Here is a 12,466-nt window from a genome sequence, read left to right on the forward strand (position 1 = left end):
TATCTTGGCATAACACATTAGAGAGTAAAAGTAATTCATCACTCAAAGCTGAACTTCTCTTATGGAACAACTTGGACAATATTACACTGTCATAATATAGACTATTTAAAAAAAAATCCAAACGTATGTTTAGCTAGTTTCAAATGTACAGATTACTATTGATTTAGTCTATATTATAGAAGTGAGCCTACATACATAAGCAGTTTTCAAATATTTTATATTTTTTCGATTGTAGTATTTGGATTGTTATTTATGTAATTATGAAATTATGTATTTTATGTTATTAAAGATTTTGGATGCAGATCATCTGAAAGACAGACAACATTGCAGAGTTTCTGTGAGAACATCAATAACAAGATTTTTATATACCTACTTTTTATAAAATATATTTCCATAAAATGTCTATAAAGTAGAAAATATTGAGATGGATTTTTTCTTATGAAAAAATACTCCCTGGACACAATTACTAAAAATCTACATTGTGACTCTGTTATTTTGCATGCCCACAGACTTTCTTTTCAAATTAACCACATATCTGCAATAATATGCCTGACCACAAGCTCAGGATATGATTTAAGACTTCATAATACCCTCCGTATTGAATGTTCTCTTCTCTGTTTGAAGTAAAGAAACTTTCAGGGAGGAGTAGGAGAATGATAGCGGTGCTAAATGATTGATTTTTTGCCATGTCATTAAAGATACAGAAGTCAAATAAAGCTTCTTACCTTCCTAATTGTCATCCTATGGTGGGAAGGGGCGTGATGACCTTCAGAGGGAGAAGTTATGTTGGGTACAAACACAGGAACTGCTCTGAGGAATAGTATTCCACCCTGCTCAGCCTGAGTTGAGTTGAGTTGAGTTGAGTTGAGTTGAGTTGAGTTGAGTTGAGTTGAGTTGTTGAGTTGAGTTGAGTTGAGTTGAGTTGAGTTGAGTTGAGTTGAGTTGAGTTGAGTTGAATGAGGGCCACTTTGTCAACGTTCACTGGAGTCACCATGAATTTAGGTGAGGAGGAAGAAAATGGACTTCTTGACCAGGGCATTCAAGAGAGTGGAATTAATTTGAATGTATAAAAAGTATCAATTTTAGACTAAAATAATCTTAGTCAAATATACTCTTGGGTTGCTAGAGAAACATAATATGTGATACTGTATTTTCAGTGGCTGTAAAAGCCAAGAAAACTATCATAATTTAAGTTTCTTAAAATAAGTAGTAAAATTTTAGGGTTCCCATTAGTATCAGAAACGCCAGGTTTTATAGGCCTTTCAAAAGTTATTAAAATAACCCAGGTGTCTAGAATTGGAAATCGATTTCTACATCTTATTTTGAGAAGGCTTGGTTTTCTTTTGTTTCAATATTCTGTGCAATCCCTTTAAAATGCAGTTGCCAATCAGCAACAGCTCGGACTTTGATCATAATGTTTGTACTTTATTGTTTAAATTTTTTAAAATGCTGTCATGTTTTTTGTTTAACTTCTCAAGCAAGTATGCTAGTGCAGACAATCTGGTTTCTTCCCTTTTCATGTCTTCACCGGCATACCATTGGCACACCCCGCGTCATTTAATGCCTCATGATTTATCTGTTTCACTCACCCCCATCCTGTCCGTGCAGTGAGCTTCTCATGCTGCCCAGAGCAAAACGAGGACGAAGTGCAGAGTGCCTGCATACGACCAGGTAAATACAGGGGTCGCTCTCGGTGCCTGTGTGTGGTGCGCTCCATTCTGCTGCTCCTCCGTCTCTCCCCGAGTGCTGTCATCACAAAGAAGTCAAATTACCTTCCCAAGCATTCAAAATGTGTTTCGTTTTATATGGAGCTTTTGTGGAAAAGCTTCCAAATATATTTTAATTCTGATCCAGGCAGACGACTCTTCTAGGTGTCTACCAAAAAATGCAGAGGCTGGCGGGCCTCTAAACCTGAGGACCCAGCTTCTGCAGTTAAAGTTCTAGGTGCTCCCTGTGAGCAGCCCCGCCCAGCACATACACCTGTCTAGTCACAAGGGGTCTGATCTGCTGTGCATGGCAGTGTCCTTGTTTTTATAATTATAAGTTTGCCTTTTCTTTTAGCCTTTTTTAAGTTTCCTTTTGGAATCCACTGTTGTTTATATTTTGTTTGCCTTTAATAAAATCTTTATCAGTTCATTTTTGTGTGTGTGTGTGTGTGTTAGTCATTTTCTATTTTTGTGATTGATATGCTTTCAGAAAAATTGATTCTGTTGATTGCTTACCCGGTTTTAATTACTGAGCTTCAACTTCCTTCATGATAAAAAAAAAAAAAAGGATATCTGACTTGCTAACCTATAAACCTTCCCTTCCTTCATCACACCAGTTCAGAAGTGCTGCAGTGCAAACTTTTTCATAGAGTTATGGAATAATATGATGTCTTTTCAAAGGTGAGAAGGAAAAGGGATGTGATATTCTCCGCTAAATTGGAGCTTAGAACCTGATACCATATTTTCATGTCATCACATCTTGGATTTCACATCCAAAATAAATCCTCTTACAGACTACTCATAGAACTCAGCCTGTAAATATTTGTTGTCCATTGAGAGTTAACAGAAGATAAGGAAGTGAAATAGCTAACACAGAGACAAACTCTTCTAAATATTATGGGCAATAAAAAGTGAGTAGGAAAGAGCTCTAACTGGAATCCCTGCAATGCAAGAACAGATACAGAATTTACTGTGTCTACATAGAACACATGGTTCTGCTTAGTAATGCAAACATGATTTTGCTTATAAGAGTTGTTTTAACATTTTATATGTGTAAAATAATCCCATTGACAACTACTGCCATGTTTGCTTGTAGTACCACAGGAAAAAATGAGGAAATATTAGTTCTGTTTGTGGAATAAGGGAAAATATATAAAATCATAAATATTGTAAAAAATTAGCTCATTCTTTATAATGCTCAACTGCCCAGGCTTACTGTTAGTGGTTCTTCCTGATCAATAGTTTGTTATTAGGAATGATTTGTTTAGAAATTCAGAAAGTTTTCTCATAGTCCTGTTGATCTGAGTAACTGTAAAAAAAACAAAAACAAAACTAAAAACTTTATATTTATTAAGCATCTAGTGTGGCCTGGCACCCAATATGTGGGCGTTTCTAACATGTTCACACCAATAGTCTACACAGAATAACTAAATATGATGTCTTAGTTTTCTTGTTTTCTACTTCTAAAGATGAAATATCAGGATTTATACAATATGATATACCAGTAGTTTCATCATTTTGTATAATCTTATCTTCAAAATACATTATATCATATTCACTTATGAATTTTCAGAATAAAGTTTGAGGATTTAGTCTTTCCCAGAATACAAGGAAAATAACTTTTATTGAGTACTCAGCACAGTGCTAAGTATTTAGTTTACTTTATCTCAATTTCCTGACAATAACTATATGTTAATATTATTCTTATTATTCTCATTTTAAAGATAAGGAATGATGATAAAGTTTAATTTGATAAGGAACAGAGCGAGAATCAAAAATCAGGTTTATTTGATTTTTTCCACTAAACTAGTTTTTCAAAAAATATGTTCTGAGGAGTTGTTCCTGCGTGATGTTCCACCAGTAAAAGTCTGTGAGTCAAAGCGATTGTGGAAACATTGCTAATTAAAGCCCTTCCCTGGAGATTTAATACGCACAGCATATTGAAGTCACGTACTAAAGAAATCTCATATGCTTTAAGCCATTTTTTCTTACATTGTTTAACCATCAAACTCTCTTTTTCATAAAATATGTCCTAAGAAAGTAGTGCTGTACAGAAAATATTGTGGCTGCCTGACTGTGCCCTAGATACTTTACACCTGGTATCTCCTTTAATTCTCACAGCATCCGGTAGAAAAAGGCTTAACCACTTGACCTCAATTACCCAGGTTAACAGCCAATAAGTGGCAAAGCCATGGCGGGAACTTAGGCCTTCATACTGTAAATTGAATGCTATTTTCCGTTCATAGTCCCATTCTATGCTGATCCCTGTTGCAGTGTTCCTGAAAAAAAAAATCACTTTTGAATCAATTGCTTAGAAAAGTTATACAGCAACCTGTTACTAAAGATAGCTGCCTAAGGTTAGGAGTTGAAGACTGTTGTCTGTAAAGCATACAGAATCCTTACTTTCAGAAAGATTTGTCACCAGTCTGTGCTTGAATATGGTAATCTAATACATTTTTAAACTTCAGCTTTGAGAGTTTTCCTTGGATTCCACCATTAGCATAAACATGAGTAAACCAGTAGGGTGTTTGATGTTTAGTATGTCCTCAGCAAATGCTATTCCCTTCTCTATTTGTCATGCTATAATGTAGGCCAAAATGGACAGTGGAATTTCGCAGTGAGCAGTTTATAGAAATTATTAAATTATCAAAAAAGTAATTGATTAACTGGACCTAGTTTGTTCTTGGTGGTATAGATAGTTCAGAAACCCTCACTGATTTTAAAGGAATTCAGATAAAGTTTGGCTTTGTTGTGGCCGTTATCTCCCACATCAGAATTCCTATTTTGGTTTGCATCTAATGCCATCTCACCCAAGTTCCAATGATAGATTATACTTATGGTTGGATTTGGATCTAGAAGATTATAAATGAAAAAACTTGCTTCACTAGAATCACTCCTTAATCTTTTGCTATTTTCTTTCTTTACCCAGTTGAGTGCCAGGATCAGCCTCATCCCTGTAATGCTGGTCAGCTATTGACTTATTAGAGTATTAACTCCTATTCATATTTTAATTTCCAAATGACATAAATTTGTACTAGTACTTTGAACTACAAGTTGTTTACTTCCCATGAAAGCAGGTATAATATTAAATCAGGAATTACATAGTAAATTTAAATATTGGTAATTCATATAGTGTGGTTAGCAGATACTTTTCAAATTAAAGCAATTAAATTGTAATTTTGAGTAATTTAATTATGAAGACAGATGTCTATGATTCCATATTTTAATAATTCTAATCCTACCTTCAAATAATTACTGTGGTTATTTTGAGAAATAAAACAAAAGAACCATCAATGTTTGTAGCTTTATAGGTCTCCCACTTTTTCATATTCTAGTAAAATTTGCTTCATATATATTTTTCTATTTCCTGAGTGTTTGTGTGGCCATGTTCCAGACATCTTGTTAGTCACTATAAAACATTACCTCCCAAGATGCCTTTGTTAGAGAACGGTTCTCACTGGAATATTTACAGGTAAGAGTCATAACAGTGAGTTCCATTTACAAACTAATCCCTAATCCTTTGCCTATTAAAAATATCAAATTTACATTCTAATAAAGCATTAGCATTTCCCTTGAAATTAACTATACACAGAGAAACATTCAATTAATGGTATCTAAAAATAGTTCCAATGATAAAACCTGAATTCTAGAAGATTTCCCTACATGAAATCTTACTCAAATGTCAGAATTCTAGCTGTCGTCTTTGTCATTTATTTCTTGTTTTACCTGTTGATTTTAATTATGATAATTAATTTCATATTATTTTATTTTTGGGTGATTTTAATTTGCAAAGCTCAGTTCTGCCTGCGCATACTGAAACCAAATCAGTGACTAGACAGGACTTTCCCCTTCATCATAACTGCTTTAACTCAAAAGTATCGAGACTTATTGATGAGATATTGGTTAGGTAAGAACACGTGGAAGCCTTACCTTCCACTTCCCTTGTCTCATGTTGTGAACCAAAAGAGTTGAGTTGTAAATTTTTCTCCTCCAATGTCCTTCATTTTGTTTTGGTGTGGCATCTGTTCTTGGTAATGAAGTTTTAGGCATTTTGTTTCAGTGCTTTCTGTACCGTTTTTTTTTCCATAAGCAGGTGTGATTTAGTTTCATTTTTCAGTCTGAAAGCCTTTTTTTAAAAAAAAATTATGCAAAGCAATTCAAGCATAATCTTTGTTTAGTTTCATTTTCTAAACAAAATTTTGCACTTGTCATCCTGTCAGCTTTCACATCCTTATGAACTGAATCACGGTGATTCTACATTTTATGTAAAGGGGACATTATTTTATGCTTTACTCTCTAACACGGTCTTCCTTTCTTTGTTTTCTTTGTCTTTCTCTTCTACCACTGGATGCAATGCACTGGCACTAGTGAACTGCAGCCCTCCCTTGACAGGGCTAGGAGTGCTAGTACCAACTGCTTGAGACCAGATACTAGTTTGCATTCACCAGAACGAGAAAGGTATAAAATGAAGACTTTCTTAATTTTCTATCATTTGTACTAGTGATTTTTTTTTCAGTCACTTGGTTTTGTTTCATGTGAGTCTCACAGGTTTATTCATTCATGTTCACTTTGCTAATTGTCACATCTTCGCCTTATGATACACGTCTATGGAGAGATATGTGTATGTGGATCAGCCTAAGGGCCCGTATACACATATTTCCATGAATGTTGTTGCAAGTGGTGTGATGTAATTTGTAGTTGCTTCTGGCTGCTGCTTTTCCCCTTCTGTTGCTGTTTAGTTGTTTTGTTTATATACTAAGGAGCCTTCAGTATGCTGATAATGTTTTATGGTCCAGTGAGTTATCTGAAGGGGAGGATCGTTTTTCTGTTAGTCCCACTGATAAACAGTATTTATAAGTTTAACAACAATCTTCCATAAACCAAAAACAAGAATTCTACTTAGGTAGACTACTTCCCTTGTGAATTTATATTCACTTTTTAGCCAAACTACTCTTTGATATAGAAGCTTTACATTGAATGATATTTTAACAACAACAAAAATTGTATGTTTGCCATAGATTTCCTGATATCTTAAAAAAAAATGCATAAAAAATAATAAATAAAAATATATGTATGCATATGTATACACATATAATTTTCCTTAAAATATTTAATTGATTAGTAAATAATTATAATTTTAAATTAAATATTTTCAGTGATCTTTACACTGTGTTCTAATTGTGAGCAGCTAATTCTTCCATTATGATGGAACTTTGTGTTCCAGTAAACTTGGTTATAACTGATACTCTTGGTTATGATTGTTACCTCTTTTCAATTAGAAGTACTCCAGTGGGAATTTGCATACTAAGTGTACCAAGTAAAGAAAAATATTTAGTCATGTTGCTGTAACCCACTTCTTCAGAGGCTGCTTAAAGCTTTTCTTTAGCAATGTTTCTGGTCTGATTCTATTCATTTATTTACAAAATGTTTATACAGTGGACTAATAGGTGCAAGTACACCTACCCATTTTTAGTGTCTTAGTCAGATTCCACTAAAAAATCACTTTACTTTGTATTCTTTTATACTTGTAAAATTTGTAATAGAAAAAATACAATCTAACTATATTTTGTAATTTTTTACATATGTAATAGAATTTTAGTTGAAGTAACTATACACTGGCTCTTCTAAAATCACAATAGAAATTGTTCTATTTTCTTTTGTTACAGGTTAGCTCCAAAAATAAATACAGTAGTAGCAAGAAAAAAAAAATCAGTTATTATTGCCTTATATTTCTGGTTAGTACTAAAACAACGGTATAATAACTTAAGTCAGTGGACTCTTCTGACTATAACACCACTCCAACATTTTAAAAAAATATATCTTTATTGATTTCCGAGAAAGGAAAGGAGAGGGCAAGAGAGAGATAGAAACATCAATGATGAGAGTTATTGATCTGCTGCCTCCTCCATGCCCCCTACTGGGGATGGAGCCTACATCCCAGGCATGTACCCTTACTGGGAATCGAACCTCAATCTCCTGTATCATAGGTCAATGCTCAACCACTGAGCCATGCTGGCAGGGCCACTCTAACATTTTTAATACCATCTATATCAGTGCTATCTAATAAAAACAAAATGCAAGCCACATGTGCAATTTAAAATTTTCTAATTGTCCTATTGAGATTAATTAAAATTAAATTAATCTAATACTTTACTTAACCCATAGGTCTGAAATATTATCATTTTAACATGTAATCAATTAACAACTATTAGTGAGATATTTTGCATTCTTTTTTTTTTTCAATAGCCACATGTGGCTTGTGGCTTGCTGTTTTGGACAGCACAAGTGCGTTAGCATGCTGAAGACTACCTAGCATTTGTTCCCTCGTGACACTGAAGCCACAGAGTTCACAAATCCATGGGTTGGTAAATTTAATCTCAGATAATACCCTCAAAACAGCCAACCTGTAGAAAAATAACCTGGCCCCAGTTAACATATAGGTCAGGCCATCATGAAGCCTAAGTGACTATACTTACATTTGATAGAAAAAGAAAAATGTGATTGAAAACCTATATTCATTCCATACATTGACTAAAAAGAAATGTTTTATTAAAAAGTGAAAGGGGCAGGAATTGGTATTATCAATGATTTTTAATTTTTTGGTGTCACTTTGATGCCAAAAAGGATATAAAGTGAGATAAGTTTTCATCAAGAAAATTACAGAAGTTGTAGATGCTTATTGGCTTGGTGGATAAGGTCCTCAAATACCCTTTTGTGCACACAGCTATAAGCAGCTCTGAAGCAGAACATAATAGTATCAACAGTGGTGACCTTTTTCTCTTTGGAAAATGCACCTAAAACCCCCCAGACAGGATGTGCAGAGAGTATGCAGAGGGGAGCTTAGAGGGTTTTTCCAGGTTACCTAATTTCTCTGATCGAACTGAGAGCTGCTTATGTCAATGCCTAATAAACACATAGCAGATAAAATGTTAGAGAAAATATGTTTAAAACCTAATCTCATATTCTTAATAACATATTTCCACAGCCTTGTGAGCTATTAAGTTTAAACAATGTGCTGATTTTAAGCCATTTTGATGAATATTTATATGCTGTTATACCAACTCAATGCCCTTTCCGAAGTGTCTTCACTAACTTTTAAAACAAATGAAGTTTAATGTCAATGATGAAATTGTCAAATCGGACTTAAAACCCATCATCATACTTCGCTAAGGATTTCAGTGAAGGAGCACCAAGCACAGTTGGCACACTTTTTCTGACAGAGTAGAAAGCCATCACATGCACCTTTTCTCCCTCTGAGGATGGTCTGACCCAGGTTAGCAGATGCGGTCTGAGTAATGCATGTAGAAGCGCCGTTTGCAAAGGAAGCCATTTAAGTCTTTGTGCACCTTCGGTTTATATTTTGTTTATTGCACAAATAGCACAATTACTACTGATTACCCCACCCCCATTCAGTCATGACCCATAAATCAAGAAATAATGAATTTATTTACAATGAAAGATCTAGAAAGACTAGTTACGTCCTACTAAAGACGTCTAATAAATAAGGACACTCCTCCGTCTTTTCACGAGCAAATATCCCTGCGTGTTTACAGGGAGGCCTGGGCCTGTTCTTTCCATTTGTCTCTATCAGGGTCTGTCTGTCGGAGGTTGTTCCCTCCCCCTTGCTCCCTGACGAGGAGGGAGGAAGTTACAGGTCTGACACTGACCTTCCTCAGCTTTTAAAACAAATTATCACTTAAATATTCAGAGACACTGATTTCTAGAGCCACTGGAGAATAGTTTCTTCTCTCAGATGGTTTTATTTTCTTCCTTGATTTTCCATAAAAATCGTAGCTTTACTGACGCGCAACAAAGGACAGTCATTACTTACACCTCGGGTTTTTACCTCCAGGTAACCCTGCAGTCCGACTCCTGCTCCCTCCCACCTGCCCCTGTGCTGAAACTCCTCTCTAGATTACATTGGATCCTTAGTTGTCCGACAGCATCTTGCAATGTTTTACATTAACCACCCTGTCATTTGAACCTCTCCTCTCTTAAGCACCCTCTACAGATTTTCTTATGCCCCTGTTACAACACAGTCTGCTTTTGCAAGCATCTCTTCCTCTCCTGTCTCATAAAGTTAAGTATTTTGTTAGCACTGTCCTCAGTTTCTCACTTTTGCCCCAGCCATTCTATCCCTGAAATTATATTTCTGTTGAAGGTTTCCACTCCAGTACATACGAAGACGACACTCCACCGTAACTGGCCAGGCCAGCCCTTTCCCCTGAGTATCAGGCCTAAATTTATAGTTGCCAGACCCTGTGTACGTCAGAGTTTAAGTCAAATTCCTTATTTTCCCCCTTACACATTTTTATGGCAAAATGTTAACACTTTCTAAATTTTTCTCACATATATGATGGTCTTGGCATGTAACCAGCCACAGAACCTGGAAATACTTCTCCTGCCCCTCCTTCATGTTCAGTGAGTCAGTAAACCCTATCAAGTCTCTTGAGAATCCCTCAGCCAGACCTCACCTTAATCACATTACAGCCCATCTCTGGTTTCAGTGTCACTAATTTTTCTCCTAAGCTCAAGTTTTTATTACTTTTTGTCTCCCCAGTTTTCTTTCCATTAAAATGAAAATGTCCCATTTCCTTTGTTATCCACTTAAAAATTCTACCTATTCTTCAAAAATGCAAATGAAATCACCATACCTTTTCTAAAACCTCGCTTAACTCCCCCCCAGGACTAAAATGAATAATGGGAAATTATTATATATGGGAAATAAAAATACATGTTGTATAATCAGTTATTTCATTTGTTTGAATTTGGTTTCTAATATCATAATAGTTCACAAATATTTTCATTTGTGCTATTTATGGAACTAATGATTCATATTTCCACATAATTTCTCTTAGATAATGGAACTACTTAGTCATGTTCTGCCATAGATATGCACTCTTGAAAGATGTGCACATATGAAAGTGTGTATATTAATTACACACTTAAACACATACACATTTGTTTTAAGGTATATCAGTGCTAGGGAGGAAAGCCACAAGACAAATACCGTTTAATTGCTTACCGAGGCCTGTCAGTTCTAATTCTTTTATAGCTCATCAGTGGGTCCCTTCACTATTATTTATTTCTTAGTTAAGGTTTTCATTATTTCTTACCTGTATTGCCACAAAACCTACAGTCTTATCTCACTGTCTACTTAAATTTTTACAAATATTTATTACTTATTCTGTACTATGCATAATTGATGTGCCCGTCAAAACACAACACAACCCTGTAGTTCCCTCATGCAAGGAGCGCACAGCCTGTTAATTCAGCCCCTCAGACCTCAAGGTAACTTTTCCTTTCCTATTCTGAGCCAGATGAAAAGGACTCCCAAGGAGTAGATGTTCCTGAATTAATGAATTTAGAATACCTGATATGATGTAACTTACAGGCAAGCTGGTTTGGAAAGAGAAATCGAGAAGGGACTGTTTAGTTCAGCCTCAGGATGCATAACTGTAGTGTCGCCTGCCATGTGAGCGTCTGAGACAAAAATGACAGTTGAAGCTGTGTGTGTCGCTCAATTACAGGGGCAAAGTTTTGATTTTAGTCCTTTGGTGTGATAGAAGGAAAAGATAAGGAAGTTGCATACATTTAAAAAATATATAAAACATTCTAGTCTATTTGCAGCTCACAAATGTATGATATTAAAATGTATGTAATACCTATTATTTGGGGGAAAAATTGGGTATAAATTGATCCAACTCCCATGATATCAAATATGTGAGGGGAAAGCAAAGAGATTTCTTATATTGGTACTGCCTATCAGCATATTCAGAAGGACTTTGAGTGTGCAGGTGTACATGTATTATGCTAAATATTTCTTCGAAAATTGCCTGTTAATAGCTTGCATTCACATGTGCTTGTTTCTAAGTGTACACCTTTCTCTTTTGCAGCTTGCACTGCATGTTCAATAATTGTAGCATTTTTTCTGTAATTTTTTTCTTTACTTTTGTGTTTAAAAACAACACAAGGACTGGAATTTTGCCTCAGGAAGCAAGGTTATTCAGAATCCTGTTGAGTTAATAGTACTCATTACTTTACAAAAACACATCTATTTTTGTGTTTTCAAATAACAACATAAGTTTTAACACGACTGAATATAGCAATGTAGAAAGCACTGTAGTTGTAATTATTTTCACTTATTTCACTTATTTCAGAAATATTTTTCTTTATTGTATTTGGAGCAGTAAAGTGAAGAGATACATTATAAAACATTCATATTGGATTAATCAACTGTTTAAATAATTTAAAATTAATGGAAAGTGTTTTTAATTTTACAAACATGTAACACATTTAAGAGGACTTGCCACACAGTTTTTTCTTCTGTCCAAATTCTGCTGTTGAATAGCTTTATTTGCTCTACAGCTTCCTCAGAGTCCTGCTTGAATCATGCCGAGCTTGTCTACCTCCTGCTGATGGATTAGACACAGGCTTCCAAGGGCCTTTCAGAATTGAGTACCAGCTGACCTCAGATATCCTGGCAGCACTTTGCTGCTTTCTCCAAATTGTCTAATACATCCAATAAGCCAAGTTATAATGGTATAAAAAAACAGCTGGATTTCTTTTTGAAACATTAGGACTGGTCCACTTTGGATAATTATAAAATCTTGCAGCTAGACAAGTCCTTAAAGACCATTCAGTTTTCCCTTGTTGCTTATGAGGAAGCCAGTATCCAGAGAAATTACCCTGTTCAGAATGTTCATATCTGATTTGTGAATTTTCCAAATCTGGCCTGTTCAGTCCCTTATTGCCACTTC

At 35.1% G+C, this 12,466-nt stretch overlaps 1 protein-coding gene across 1 annotated transcript in view; it reads left to right on the forward strand.

Annotated features, from left to right (window-relative positions):
• The window catches only part of LOC107531617 (regulating synaptic membrane exocytosis protein 1), a 161,365-nt gene that overhangs the window by 41,507 nt on the left and 107,392 nt on the right, over positions 1–12,466 (forward strand). The window contains exons 14-17 of the mRNA XM_087817473.1: positions 1,609–1,671; positions 5,101–5,178; positions 5,500–5,613; positions 6,075–6,164. Coding sequence (XP_087673599.1) covers positions 1,609–1,671; positions 5,101–5,178; positions 5,500–5,613; positions 6,075–6,164 — 345 coding nt within the window. The remainder of the gene's footprint in view (positions 1–1,608; positions 1,672–5,100; positions 5,179–5,499; positions 5,614–6,074; positions 6,165–12,466) is intronic.

Source organism: Miniopterus natalensis, chromosome 5 (genome assembly GCF_054644295.1).
Source record: "Miniopterus natalensis isolate mMinNat1 chromosome 5, mMinNat1.hap1, whole genome shotgun sequence".
Lineage (NCBI taxonomy): Eukaryota > Metazoa > Chordata > Mammalia > Chiroptera > Miniopteridae > Miniopterus > Miniopterus natalensis.